This window comes from Carex rostrata, chromosome 10, assembly GCF_964058835.1.
Source record: "Carex rostrata chromosome 10, lpCarRost1.2, whole genome shotgun sequence".
NCBI classification, from domain to species: Eukaryota; Viridiplantae; Streptophyta; class Magnoliopsida; order Poales; family Cyperaceae; genus Carex; species Carex rostrata.
The window spans coordinates 6,487,128-6,502,818 of record NC_135927.1 but is presented as its reverse complement, the minus strand read 5'-3'; the positions used below and the strand labels follow the sequence as shown (position 1 = coordinate 6,502,818).

The following is a 15,691-nucleotide window of genomic DNA, read 5'->3' as shown; positions in this document are numbered from 1 at the left end:
GAGTCGGTGTTGATGTTAAAAATGTCAGTATATATATATTAAAAATAGTCGTTATTAGCTTTATAACCGTCAGTGTTGATATAAAAATTTCGGCATGGTTCTGTTTATATTTGGGCTAGCCTCCATATTCTTGCTAGCCATATATTACTATTTAACATTTATTGATGTTAAACAATGTATCATACAAATAATTTAGACAACATAATATATTCATTCACCAAAAGACACAACATAATAGATTCATTCACCAAAAAAAACCAAGCACACCTAACCTACACATCATTCTTAATCCCACCTAAGATAAAACAATATGGTACTGTATGTTATCTCAAAAAACTAAATGGTCCTCCACCAAAATTGAAGACAGAGAGAACCTGCAACTGTTTCTCTGCACATGCTCTATAGTTCAAGATGTCATCAATGTCACATTCTTTTCTTGCAGTGCATACCTATACAAGTATTTAATTAGTCAGAATAAAAGAAATGACAAGGACTATCTTGCATAATCTCAGACTGACAGAGCATTTGCTTATGAATTTTATCTTCAAAAACAGTGATTTTCACAATTAAAAGCTCTCTGTCATATCTAAAATGATATAAATAAATTAAAAGGGACTTGTTAGCATAACAACCAGACTTACAACATGTGTACCAGTCAATGTCAGGTGTTGTACCAGTCAAAAGAACAAATGAACCAAGTGAGGCACTCAACTGGTACAAGAGATGCACAAAATGACCAGCATCAGAAAACTGAATAGAACAATCAGCTACAGGGACCAAATGACAAAATCAAGGATACAGTCAAATAAAGGACTTCAAAACACACAATTAGACCAAAAAATTTATATTTTTAGGATTTTCTAAGTATTTATTAAGCATTTTTAATTTTCACATTCTCAAAATACAAAAACTGCTTAATTACCAAATCTGCCCGTCTTTCAAGCACTGTTAAGTGCTGTTCTGCATTTCTAAAAATTCTAAAAATTGGCAAAACCACTTAAATAAAGTATGTGCAGTTATCAAATAAAGTACCTCATCTCCTGGGTTTCATATTCGGGTGAAGTCGCAAGGCTAAGTTTTTGTATGCCTTTATCTCTTACTGTGTTGCTGTTCTCTCTACCCCTAAAATATGTTAATAAAAATAGCAATTAATTAGTAATTAATTCACCTAGAGTTATGATGCTATGTAAGTTCAACTGAATTTCAGCTAAAACAATTAAAAAAAATGCCCTTAAACTTTTTTAAAGCACTACAGGCCCTTAAACTTTTTTAAAGCACTACAGGCCCTTAAACTTTTTTAAAGCACTACAGGCCCTTAAACTTTTTTAAAGCACTAAAGGTACAAACGAAACGTACAGCCCTCAATTTTATCTACCCATTAAATAAAATTCATTTCACCATTAAGAAAGATAGAATCAAAGTTGATTATTTAACATGCCTTGACATAGCTAACACCTAAATCTTTTCTTGTGTAACCACGTGCCAGATTTCGCATTATATATTGATTGTAATCCTTTAAGATTCTCATTATGAGATCTGATGTGGAAACCCCATCTGTCCTTTTAGTTTCCATGAATTTACCAATCTTCTTCACCTGTAAGAGAAGCCAAATTTTATTATTGTTAATAAAACTTGAAAATCACAAGTCATTTATTCATTACAATAAAAGAAAAGAGAGAGAGAGAGAGAGTATACAAATTCATAGACATCATTTCCAGCACCACTTACATCAGCATATCAAAGGAGGGCAAAATGAGAAACATGAAGCAAGTTAAAAAGATTTGATATATAAAATTATTATCTAATAAGAGATGTCTTATTATCTAACAAAAAAATGATAGCTATTAATGGAACATAAACATACGGGAGTGCATCATGAGCAACATAACAAATTTTATGCTTGTCAATGATCTCCTTTGTGACAACCCATGAAGCATCAGGAATTACCTCATCAACCCACCTAAAAAAACAAAAAGAAGAGAATTTAAAAGCAAGAAAAGCCTTTGTATATAACTCGAAAGTAAACCTCAATTAAGCGTCGATTGTTGAACATAAGCCTCAAATAAGTAATTGTTATCAACCAGAATGCAAATCAACTTTCTTTGGAAGATCATGACCAGCAAAAGTGACTGATTCTGACAAAGGGTTTCATCAAGCACTAAGCACTGATTATAGAGCAGGATTTTGTTCAATTTTGTTTGTTAAAACAGGGTGACATTGCTAACAAAAAGAAAAACGACAAGAAGATAACATTTTTTTATTTGTATTCTTGAATGAATTTATTTAATAGAAGAAGCCTCTTATGCTTGTGCTTTATTAGAATGTTGCTTACTAATTTCTCAATATGACAGTACAATATGGAATAACAGTGAACAAAAAATCAGTAAAGAGAACCATACTCATGGTATATGACCAAGAGGTAAACACCTGAAACAAGAAAATGAATAATCATGACATTAGCTACCCTTAGCAGAATGCAAAAGTAAATAAAAAAATGAAATCTGCATCCAAACCAGAAGTCCATTCTGCCCCCAAACAAATGGATAACAGTGGTAGACACACAAGAGAGACAAAATAAACTAAAAAGCAAAGCTCGTATCTTCAAGGATGCACAACAAACGGTAAACCACAGTGAATAATTTACCAGAATCAAGCCTATTAAGGTTAATTTCAGCCTAGGTAGATGGATTGACTTTTTAGGTTATGATTTAAAAAATGCTTTAGAAGTGGAAAAAGAAAGAAAACACACTCACGTTTGGCTTCGTGGCACTATTGATCAGAACTCAGAAGCATCAAGCTAGCAGCGTCGATGGGTGAAGAGGCGGAGGAGAGAATCGGTGAAGAGTGGAGGACGCGCTAGGATGGGAGGAGAGGCGCCGATGGGTGAAGAGGCGGAGGAGAGAGGCGATCTGATGGCGGAGGCGGCGACAGAGAGAGTAGCCTAAGAGAAGGAGGAGGAGAATGGTCGGTGGAGAGGAGGAGATGATCGGTGGAGAGGAGGAGGAGAATGGGAGCGCGTCAGATCTAGTGCGGTATCACAAAAGAGGGATAGAGGAGGGCGGGGGAAATGAAAATTTTTGGACAAAAAAGAAGGGAAATGGCGCAAATTGACGGGGAAATAAAATTTTGAGAGCGGATGTAAATCACCGACGGGTATACAAAACCGTCAGTGTTGGATGTAAATCACCGACGGGTATACAAAACCGTCAGTGTTGGATGTAAATCACCGACGGCTATGCAAAACAGTCAGTGTTGAGTTGTAACACTGACTGTTTTTTTTTAAAACAGTCAGTGTTGGTTGCTAATACTGACTGTTTTAAAAAAAACAGTCAGTGTTGGATGTTAACACTGACTGTTTTTTATAGCCGTCGGTGATTTTTACCGCTGAATATAATATTGTTTGTGAGCTATACATATAAATCATTCTACATATAAGTGTACATATTGATAAATTTTATACCAAAAGATAATGTTAGAACATTTTTTTTGCATTATTAAATAATTTTGACAAATTAAATTATATAGTTGTGCATGCATGTTGTATCAAGGACTTATGTCAAACATCAAAGACTATAGAACATCAACTCTTGTTGGATGAGATAATGAAGGAACAAAGACAAACGTCGTCCGTTGGTTGATCGGAACCGTTCAGATCAAAGAGTGTTCCATTAAATTCATTGTCGGTGAGTTTGATCTAATTTGATGTTCATTTACACATCCATCCAAGCAACGGAATATAACGAGATCGTAAGACTATAAACATTACACATTGGATTGAAGCTTACAATTGTTGGAACTCCAATTATTTTTTGTTTTTAAGGTTCCTGGTACTAACATGATCATTTTAAAATAAATTAGGAATTATTTGATTGCAGATCACCCGTTGATTATTCATAAGAAAATGAACGGTCCACAGTTATTAGCTCAATTTGTTTGAACAAATATTGATGAAATTATATAAAATTGATAATTACAAACATTATTTGGTCACAAGTTATGTATAAAAGTAGGAAATATTTTTTTTTGGAATTTATTCATATTATTTGCTGTACAAAAATCATAAATTTCATCATCTGCTGATATGAATCGTTTGATGGGTGATGATGGGTGATGAAGGGTCATAATTACCAATAGATGTCTCCATTAATTTTGAATCATACAACCCCGATCTCCATTGGTGCAATTGATTTGTAATTGCAAACTAGTCAAGTGCCCACACGATGCAGTGGGAATTGATATTATTAAATCACAATAATTAATCTCAAGTAATTATAATCTCATAAATCAATAATTGTATCCCATTACATATAAATCATGACAGACCTTGTAAACATTCATAAGATTTTTTTTTTTTTCATTCAAATGACCATAGGCTTGCATCCATTTTGAATATATATATTTGATTCTAAATATAAAAGATCCGCTAAAATTCATTTAAAGGCTATCGTAATCCTTAAACAGCAGGTATGTAAACCCCTCATAATTCCAAAATTTGTTGTCCATGTAGAAGCAACACACTGATATCTTTGTTCTCAACACCTTCGAGATAGCCTCTCTAAATAATATTGCATACCCGAAACACATTTTTTTTTTGGTAAAAAAGGATTATAAATTAGTAGTGATATAGTCATTTTACCAGCTATTACAACTCAAAACAAAGAAACTCATCCCCTAAGTACCAAGAAAAAAAAAATTAAAAGAACATCTATGTCAATGCAAACAACACCAAGAGCGATCTCACCTTTGGTGTGATAAATTATAATCAAGATCAATTTATTAAAAGAAAACATCTATGTCAATGCTAAATTGCAATTAACAACTCTCACCTTTGGTGTTCTACATGAATTGACAAGCATTTGTTATAAGAGCTGATGATATAAAATCAGCATATTAATTTCATTATTGACTTAAATTGACTTAAAAACCAACAAGTACCTATAAATTCTGGTAAAATTTTATATAAAAAAAAATTATGCCAGTACGTCAATCTGATAAGGGCATCAATGTGGCTGTACCACCTAGCAACATTGACATACTAGTAAGAGGGAGCCGAGTTCAGAATTGCATAAACAGCAAGGTCATCCTTGGAAGCTTGGTACCTAATTTAACAATTCAACAAGCAGAAATCACAAAGTCAATGCCAAAATTTTATTGTACCATTAATTCACATAAACTGTAAACCTCAAAAAATTAAAATTTATTATTATTTCACAATGTGTCAAAGCAGAAGGTCAAACCTGTTCAAGGATCTTTGGATCCCGCTCACCACCCTCTTCTAGAAGGTCAGCAATGGATTCTGTGAGCCATGCCAATTTCTGCCTCAAGTACAATAAAAAAGATAGAATACAAAATTATATAACGTAGAATTCTAAAAATGACCATCTATTAGAGTGAATATGGTGGAATAATATCTGAACAATTGAAACTTATTTTCATATTTAATGGCTGGTACTGAATGAAATACCGAAATAACCTACGACAACCTATCTGAAAAATGAAATCTGCATCCAAAAATGAATAATCATGATTACAGTGGCCAATTTTCTTAACAAAAAAATACATTGATTACAGTGGCCAATTTTCTTAACTAGCACTCTCAGTCCCTCACTATATTATAGTGGCCAATTTAGGTTGATTCCTAGAAAATTTGACAGATTTTTGGGTTGAACTAAAATCCAGCAAAAGGGACAGTAAAAGGGACAGTAAAAGCACTCTCAGTCCCTCTCAAGTTAAGCCATTGACTTCTAAAAGACAGGGACAGTAAAAGGGACAGTATGCCTGTAACAGTGAAGGCAAACCCCAGTAGCCGTACCAGTGGCTAGAAGAAAACAGTACCCATGACCCAATGAAACCAGTACCAGTATCCAAAGGGAAAAATGGGAAATCAGACCAAATTAGTGTTTGTAATTACTTTCTTGTCCCCACGCCCTGTCAATTAATGAAATTAATTACCTTGAGAAGCTCAGAGTTAACGTGTAGTTGAATATCGGTTGAAGAGCACAACTGCATGCTTAGTACTCATGTATCCAGAGGTGAGGCGGGATAGGGCCTAGTATGTGCTCGGGGAGAGGGAGGCTGTGGCAGGGTAGGGCTTGTGCTCGGGGCGAGGGAGGTTGAGGCGGGGTAGGGTTTGAGCTCGGGGCGAGGGAGGTTGAGGCGGGGTAGGGTTTGAGCTTGGGGCGAGGGAGGCTGAGGCGGGGGAGAGACAGCAAGGCGGAGAGCAAGGCGAAGAGTAAGGCGGAGAGCAAGGGAAGCTGAAGCTTAGGCGGAGTTCCTTACCGTTTCTTGAGAAGCTGAGGCGGAGAGCAAAGAAGCTGGAAATTTAGAGTTGTATATATGCTTCGGCGTTTTTAGAATGAAAATCAATAGGTTGTACATGTGCTTCGCGGCTGATCGAAATTTTGAGTTACAAACCCGCGAAATGAAATTTACAGTGCGGCTCATCAAAAATCACCGACGGCTCCACAAGAGTCAGTGTTGGCAAAAATCATCGACGGTTCCGAAAATTAAAAACAAAACAGTCAGTGTTAGTACTCAACACTGACTGTTTTTATAAACCGTCAGTGTTGAGTACCAACACTGGCTGTTTTCATAAACCGTCAGTGTTGAGTACCAACACTGACTGTTTTTAAAGCGTTAGTATTGGTACTCAACACTGGCGCTTGAAAAACAGTCAGTGTTGGTGTGCAACACGGACTGTTTTTTGAAAAACAGTCACTGTTGAGTACCAACACTGACTGTTTATAAAGCGTCAGTGTTGAAGAACAACGCTGACTGTTATTTAATAAAAGAGTCAGTGTAGTATGAGCAACACTGATGCTTTGCTTAAAACAGTCGGTGATTAAGGGTCGGTGAAGGGGTTTTTTGTACTAGTGAATGACTCTCTCTTTCACCCTTAAATCCTCTCTGTCTCTTAGAGTTTTGGCGCTTCTTTATTTGAAAAATTTATGGCACCTAATTACCAATTTATGACAGATTTATGAAATTACAAGACCTTGTAATGACGGACCAAGCCCACTGAGGTCGATAACACGTTACGTTACTTGTTGGTTCTACAGCACAAACAAATTCCATTTTGCGCTAGTCCCAACCATCATATTTTTGAGAAATTTAGTGATAATATTTGAGAAATTATTCAGTTCCAGTGGCTGAATTCCCCGACTAATCCCCAAAGTTCAGTGACGTCATAATTAACATGTTAACTGTTTGATTTTGTCGGGAGGGACAACCACTTGATGCATGCAAGGTGCTTGATGATATGTCTTGGAGAGGGATTTGTCCGAATCTGGTCTCGTATAGAACAATGGTTCATGGCCTTTGCACGTGTGGAGTATTTATAAAGAGGAAGGTTACTTGGAGGAAATGATGGCCATGGGGATGGTGCTGCATTTTTCAATATTTCTTGGTGTAGTTAATGGATATTGTGGGGTCAGGAATGTGGTTGATGCAGCTAGGGTTCTGGAGAGAATGCTTGGTCTTCAAGTATGGCCTCATACAGAGACTTGGGATTTGGTTGTACGAAGTGTGCCTACACAGATTATGGCATAAGGCAAGAAATAACATAAAATCTGAAGAATTGCTCAAGTACAGGTTTTTATTTATATTATGAATTTTGTACCCAGTTTCTTCAAATAGACTGTTATAGTTACACAAAATCATTTATTTGTACTTGTCTACTTTAATTTGTAATATAAACATATTGGGAAACACCACATCCCAAATTAATAATTAGTAATACAACTTGTCATTTGATAGCCTGGGTGTAGGTATAGCAACCAAAGGGACAGCCATCTTTGTCACAATCCCAAATTTATCTGACAAATCGACCTCCTTGCCTTCTGGGAGATTCCAATCAAATGAATGCACCAATGTGGCTAGCAAATGACCTACCATTCTCTCACCCATGGCAACACCGGCACAAATTCTCCTTCCTGATCCAAACGGTAAGTAGTCAAATTCTTGGCCACTAAAATCTCTCTTGAATTCCTCTTGTAAAAATCTTTCTGGTTTGAACTCCAATGGATCTTTCCATTGTGATGGATCCCTTTGAATTGCCCATGCATTCACAAAAACTCTGGTACCTTCTGGTATGAGGTAGCCATCAATTGTACAAGGGGAGCTGGGTCTGCGTGGAATGAGGAGCGGAAGTATAGGGTGGAGGCGAAGAATTTCTTTAATAACACAAGAGAGGAATGGGAGTTGTGGTAAGTGGGATTCCTCTACCAATTTGTCTTTTCCCACGACTTGGATAAGTTCATCTTGTACTTTTTTGAGTATGTTGGGCTTTTTTATAATCTCAGCCATGGCCCACTCAATAGCGGTTGACGTTGTATCTGTTCCTCCCGCAAACATGTCCTGTTACACAACGTTGTTATTTCTGAGAATATTGTTCAGTGGAGATAACAGTTTTGCAATTTGTGCTAACATAGAGTCTTCCTAGAATTTCATTAAAGAAGTAATAAAGCTCTTTAGGACTATTAAACCTATTTGTAATTACACTAACTCTCTTATATTTCTATCGTTGTACTTACTAATGGTATTATCGAAAAGGGAGTAATACGGCAAACTATATTTTCTATCCATGAAAAAGAAATGGAGAAGCAAAGTATTCATGGAGCAACCTTGCTTTTTCCATTTTGGACCTCCAATAAGTAAAGGTAAATGTTATATAAGTTTAGTAACGTTACATACCAAGAGCAAGGCCTTAACATGAGTCATAGTGAAGGGGGTTTTGCTATCTCCACCTTCTCTCTCCATCTTTAGCATGATCCCTAGGAGGTCATCGGCTCTTTCCCCTTCCCCACTACATTTCTTCTCTATCACTCTCTTAAAAATGCTGTCGAATCTCCCCCTTAGGACTTCCATCTTTTTCTGAACCCCTTGCAAATCAAATTGAGCCAAGGCTGAGAAGAAGTCTGACACATTGGGCTGGCCAAACAAGTCATTCATATCAGCCATAACCTTTTTGAAATCTTTGTCAACCAATTCTCTCTCCTTCTCCTCTTGAAGTGTGCGGCCCCATATCGTGCTTGTTACTATATTCGCCGCAGTTAGAAACATTTCTGCACCAATGTTGACCGGGGTACCACATCTTTCACGGATGCGGCGTATGGTAGACCAAATCTCCTGCTGACGGAGGTCTGAGACTCTGTCAAGACTGGAGGGAGACAGTACCTGTCATGCCATTATACTGGTTGTTAGTCTATGCCAAGTGGATGGATGGTGTATTTTGGTCCATTACCTTAGCATAGGCACATTTGGGTTTAACTAACCCTATCATACAAATCAGATTGTATATAGCTCAGTATTGCTTTTGCTTTCTTTATGGTAAAATGGATGAATTGAAACATAGCTTAACTGAGCCTGGAACATGAAGTTCTCGTTGAAATGGTTCAACAACTCATTACTTCTAAGCTAACTAATCTTGGTGAACCTATATGCACGTGAACTGCACAACACAAGGTGCTGCAGTTTCAAGTTCCAAATATTGTGGTTATGTTTGATTGGTGACCTTGGGTGTTGTGGGGGCGGGATCAAGCTATCGTGCTTTTGACAAGTCTAATCCAAAGTGAAGTATTGTTGTCCTAGAAAATGTTAAGAAAAATGGTCAAGATGGATTGAGAATCATACTGGCCAGTACTGAATTATTTTTGGTGTATTTCTTTTTTTCCTTTTTTTTTGTTTTGTATCCATTTGTTGACTAACTTTTAATTATAATGATACCTCATGCACACAGACACGACGCAGCATGCGCCAGGTAGGTCCATTAGGAGAAAATCCTATATCATTGCCACCATAGGAAAGAATGAAGGCGGCTGTGGGGACATCTCGATTTGAGAATGTGTCGTCATGTTCCCGCAAGATTGCACGAGCCAGGGATGGGGAGGAAATAACAACCGTCAGCTTGGAGCCGAGTCGTAGGGAGAATATCGGGCCATACTTTTTGGACAAATCGGCAAAGTATGTGTGAAGTGACGGATCTAGAAATGGAAGACTTCCAACCAGAGGGAGCCCTGTGGGGCCTGGTGGCAGTGGAGGTGTTCTTCTTCTGCGAAATAGGAGAAGGGTTGTGTAGAGAAAGATAGTTGTAAGGAGGAATGCGTAGAGGAAAGTAGTTGGTTCCATCATTGGAAGGAGGAGATGAGTGTGAAATCTGTAGGACATGAGATATGATATGCTGCCAGGAATGCTTATTTTATCACGGTTTCTTGTGGTGGTGATTAATTGCTTTTTTGTTACGGCATTGCATTGAATTATATTCTTCTATGCTACTCGGTATTTAGTCGTAATTGTTACTTGTCATATATATTAGTGGTGATAGTACGTAATATTTACTTGTTTCTTCTTTTATCACAATGTTTGCTGACGAAAAAAAAATATAAGTATGTTTGTGGTCCCTAATTAACTTCAAAAATATGTTTGGATTTCCAATGTTTTTTTCCTAGGTGGTGATTTGAGTTTTTTTTTTTATATGTGGCTGATATGAATTAAGAATCAAAAAGAGAAAATAAAATATATGTTAGTTAAAAGAATATTGAAATTTTTTAAGGTTGAAATAATAAATGTTAGTTATATATTTATATGGCTACTGTTATTTTTTAAAGTAATTACACTATTTTATTTTAAGAACGTAAATTGTAAAATTTGAAGAATGATTATGAATAATAATTACGAAAATGCATTTCATACAAACAATTGAAGATAAATCCTAATATTACTCTTATTTTTCAGAAGGATTAGTCAACACTAAATTATTTCAATATTTTATTTCAGCATTAAATTATTTCAATCTTTTATTTCAGCATTAAACTATTTCAATCTTTTATTTAACATTATCTATGATTAATTTCCTGATTTCCATTCTCCCTCTAATTTAATAGACTTCAACATCTCGAGATTTAAGAATACCCTTACATGTCGCGTATAATTGTCATCTATAGGAGGTCAACCATGTCACTCGAGTATTTATGAATTATCCATATCTGAACGTGCTAACTTTCTAAAGTTGATTAGGCAATGTAGAAAGTTTTATGGCCATGACTCAGAAACCGCAACTGTTTGTGCATGATTTGCAGGTCGGATATACTTACTGTAGATTGTGGGCCTTCAATTTTGAAGCTCGAGTTCATGTAAACAATTACCAAGTTCTGAGATATCCTTCATTTCCGTTACTTTATTTTACATTATTTTTTCTACTTCTTTGTATTTATTTTTCGTTCTCTTTGATGATTATTCGTTTCCATTTTGAAAATATTTAAGATAAAGAATGGGAGCCCATGTTGTATATTTTTCAAAGAACCAGCTGCAAAATCGGCTGCTCCATAAACTGCATTTCATCAAATATTATTTTAATTGAGAAAATTTCTAGTGTACCCATCCAAATTTTTGAAATAGCCAATTTCCCCATCAAAGCATTACAATATCCATTATACACATACAAATTTACTATTATTTCTTCTATCTCCTTTTAACTATGGATCATGATAATTGTCCCTGCATCTCTATCCCCTAATTTATCTCTGCACTTAACTTCCATATCTACCTTGGAAACCACAAAAGTTCCAACACTGATTTTTTTTCTAAAGTAATAATCTCCATGTACAGAAATATTTATATCTACGAACGAAAGTATTTATACCTATAAGGTGAATAATTTTTACATAAATAATTGTATCTCAAACAAAATCTCAAATTGCATGGGGGGCCATACATGTTTTTAAAGGTGAGTTTTTTTTTTCTTCATTCAATTTCGTCAATATTTCTGACGATTTATAAGGAATTTTATGAATCTAAAACCATGAACATCTTCTATGTAATTTTATCTTTCAAATGAGATCTATTATGACATACTTTCAGGCTCGTCGTTACACAAGTATTTATACCTCGTCGTGCAAGTATTTATACTATACTTAAAAGTATTATTTACATATGACACTTACTGACATATGAAAGTATTAATATTAAGTATTACAAGTATTTATATCTATGTAAAAATACTTGAATAATCACCTCGTATATGCGTTTATCATGATAAATATTTTTTTGTATGAATAAATAATTAGTGAGGACCATAGTACAACCTCTAATTTTAGAAGTGTTTAAATAATTAGTGGAGACCATAGTACAACCTTTAAATAATTATCACCTTCCTTATTTAATGTGGTCTCTAATTTTAGAAGAGTTTAAATACTGAGTGGGAACCATAATATAACCTTCCTAAATTGTAGCTGTGGGGATAGAGAGGGGATAAGAGTGTGGGGATGAATATAATTATTCTTTAACTATTTAACATTTTATTTCATTATTTTAAAAATTAAATTGACCAATATACCCACTTATTTTAAATGAACATGTCCATTAATTCTTAGAATAATTATTTATGTACCCGCGCTACAGTACCCGCACCGTACCCTCGCTACAGTAACTGCATTATTATTCTAAAAAAGATATTATATAGTCTCAACTAATTATTATTCTAAAATTTCAGCAGCACCCTTTCAAAATAAATACTTCAGTGCATAGTTGACCTTTCTAAAATCCTAGCAACACCCTCGGCAAGAATTCTGCATCAACATTTCTCTAACAAAAATAATTGACCTCATAAAAATAAATACTTCAGTGCATAGATATAAATACTTTCAATACTTAGATATTAATACTTTCAGTGTCATATGTAAAAAAAGGAGGGATCTAATTACAACATTATGGCAGTTTAGGTCCTCACAAGCAGTTATGTAAAAATTACAACATTGTTTACTATATAGATATAAATACTTGTGTTCTTTGAACTATATACTTCAAGATTTGACTATTAATATTAAAAAAAAAAGTTATAGATATGGAACGGTTGTGGTCCCCACAAGCAATTATAATAGTTTAGGTGCGGGTACGACGTCAGAAATTTTAAAAAAATGTGCGGGTACGATTATTTAAAAATAATTAATTTATCATTTACATTGTTTACTATATAGATATAAATACTTGTGTTCTTTGAACTATATACTTCAAGATTTGACTATTAATATTTTAAAATAAAGTTACAGATCTGTACCAGTTGCGGTCCCCACAAGTAATTATGGCAGTTTAGGTGCGGGTACGACATCAGAAATTTAAAAAAAAATGCAGGTACGATTATTTAAAAATAATTAATTTATCATCTACATTGTTTACTATAAATACTTGTGTTTTTTGGACTACATACTTCAAGATTTGACTATTAATATTAAAAAAAAAGTTACAGATCTGAAGTGCAGTTATGGTAGTTTGGTCCCTACAAACAATTATGGCAGTTTAGGTGCGGGTACTGTAGCGCGGGTACTCATATCAGCTTCCTAATTCTTAATGTCCGCTTCCTTCCTTAAATTCATCTCTCTTCCTCATCATCTCGGTACTCTTTCTCTCTTCTTGTCCCCGTTAAATAAAAAAAAAAAAATTGGGTTCACATATCCAATCTTTAAATGAGAAGCAGGTTTCGATTAGAGAATTACGTAGCTATCTGATTGTCTTTTTTTAATTTTTGTATGCTATTGCTTGTAATGCCTACGGGCATTTCTCCACATGAAAACAAAAAAAGTTGCAGCATAGTACGTATTGGTAGCAATTGAAATGAAAATGAAAATTACATCATCAATGGTTTTCCACGAAAATAAACTTATAAACATCCCTCGATGCCAGCACTATTCTTGAATATATATATAAGACGAAAGTCAACTTGAACATGGCTTAAATTGAAGTTAGCTCAAACAACAACCTATGAGGAAATTAGTTGTAAAGAAACCTGATTCATAAATGAATAAATCTTCTGATCTAATATCAAATTTAAAATTGATACATAAAGAATCTACGTTGTGAGTAATTATGTCATCTATCCAAGATAATATTTGTTGTAGTCCCAGGTGTTGCCGTAGCACGGCTCATGACGGTCCCACGTACAGTGACAGATACAACCTGAGCTCGAGTATGAATTCCTCCGCAGCAACTGCTAAATCCCCAATCCCATTTCCCATCCCACCACGGGCTCGATTAATTCCACCGAATAGTTTGTATAAGCTGACGGCGAAAGACAGAATCCATCATGGACCCATGGTGCTTAGTTGTTAGCACTATTCTGGCAAATGTATCATTTGTTATGCGAGCCCACTGCCGGGTGTCGAGGGAGGTCGGGGCAAAGAAAGCCGGGTTGGCATGGTCAATGCCCCACTCGAAGTCTGTGAAGGTCTTACGTCTAAAGAGGAGAAACATTAACATCTCGGATCGTTGCCATGTCAGCTAGGAGGTGGAAAAAGACATGAAACTGACTGGTCGAATTGTTGCAATACCAAAACTTGTTGAAGTGCAATTGTAAGCCAATTTATGCAACCATGAACAAATCCTAATATTAATAACTTATATTGTTTATTGTTTTAGTATATCTGTTGCTATATATTCTGATTTCGCTATCTGTAAATTTAATTGATCAATAATTAATTAATAAGTTATCTTTCCATTTGTGAGAAATAAATGTTTTGCTTTAGAATCAATGAACGAAACAGAGTATTTGATTTGGACATGGATGGGCCATTTCAGAATACAAAACTACTTCATATGTAGGCACCAATCAAGCATTAACTATCTTCAAATCAATTAGGGTAACAATGGGAATGGGAATGAGAAGACGAAAGAGAGGGAGATATTAGAGAACCACCCTCAGCAATGGCGTGTGTCTCAGCGTGATAGGCATGAAATGGACATATCCAGTTAAAATGGACGGTATATTAGTCAATTTATTTTTTATAATAATTAAATAAAATATTAAATAGTTAAAAGGGGACAAAATAAAGAATGTTAAATTTGTATGAGGATGTTGGATATTGTTATATTTTTATGGAAAAATTGGATTATTTCAAATATTTAGATGGGCAGAAATTTTCCCGTTTTAATTCTGGTAGGCACGATTACTAATCAAATTCGCTTAAACCTCAGGTGTCGTTTTCAGAAATCTATACCCAAGTGAAAAGTCTAACTTCCCAGTCAATTGGACACCCACATGCTCCTATCTGAATCAATTTTCCCAGTTAATGTGACAAAAAAACATGTCGTTATCCTTATTTCCTTATTTTCCACAAGCGCAATTTGTGATGGAGTCATTTCGTCAAACCATGCACACTCCTAGTTTTCCTTTTTGGTTACTAAGCGCATCTATTTTAATTTTAATTTCGAGAGCTCATAGAATATTTTACATTTTAATATACAATATATTCTTGCTCTTTAAATCTTTAATGTCGTGACCTATTTTTTAAACTATTTTAATGTCCAATACATTTTAAACTATTTATAATGCGATAGCATCCATATTTGCTAGCCACTAATCATATATAATCTAATAATCTAATATGTTATAAAATTAGGGAGCTAATAACAATACCCGCGCTATATTATCCACACTGTACGCACATCATAACTTCAAAATCTACTTGGGGGAACCGTAAAAACCCTAGCACTGAAATTTTTCGCTCTAGTATTAATAACTATGCAAGAAAATATTTGTACCTATGCACAAAGTATTTATACTTACGAGATGAGTAATTTTTACGTGAATAATTATCTTTCCAACCAAATCTCACAAACATACCCGTGGTGGATCACTCAAACTATATAGACGGGACCATACACAATTTTATAGGTGGGTTTTTTTTCTCCGTACAATCTCATT

At 35.0% G+C, this 15,691-nt stretch overlaps 2 protein-coding genes and 1 long non-coding RNA gene across 3 annotated transcripts; all 3 read right to left on the bottom strand.

The window, feature by feature from the left end:
- Positions 1-1,429: 1,429 nt before the first annotated feature.
- LOC144560211 (choline-phosphate cytidylyltransferase 2-like) lies at positions 1,430-2,489 on the bottom strand. Its single transcript, XM_078309388.1, has 4 exons — positions 2,400-2,489; positions 1,865-1,960; positions 1,696-1,723; positions 1,430-1,594 (listed from the first exon to the last, which is right to left on the bottom strand). Exons 1-4 carry the CDS (start codon positions 2,450-2,452, stop codon positions 1,430-1,432), a joined length of 342 nt encoding a protein of 113 aa, XP_078165514.1. The 5' UTR covers positions 2,453-2,489.
- Positions 2,490-4,950: 2,461 nt separating this feature from the next.
- On the bottom strand, positions 4,951-6,221 carry LOC144560099 (uncharacterized). Its single transcript, XR_013513324.1, has 3 exons — positions 5,953-6,221; positions 5,238-5,315; positions 4,951-5,099 (listed from the first exon to the last, which is right to left on the bottom strand). It is a non-coding gene; the product is annotated as an uncharacterized LOC144560099 (long non-coding RNA).
- A 1,336-nt stretch (positions 6,222-7,557) lies between these two features.
- LOC144560397 (flavonoid 3'-monooxygenase CYP75B137-like) lies at positions 7,558-10,173 on the bottom strand. The gene is made up of 3 exons (XM_078309589.1): positions 9,724-10,173; positions 8,692-9,174; positions 7,558-8,355 (listed from the first exon to the last, which is right to left on the bottom strand). Exons 1-3 carry the CDS (start codon positions 10,162-10,164, stop codon positions 7,729-7,731), a joined length of 1,551 nt encoding a protein of 516 aa, XP_078165715.1. The 5' UTR covers positions 10,165-10,173; the 3' UTR covers positions 7,558-7,728.
- Positions 10,174-15,691: the final 5,518 nt, after the last annotated feature.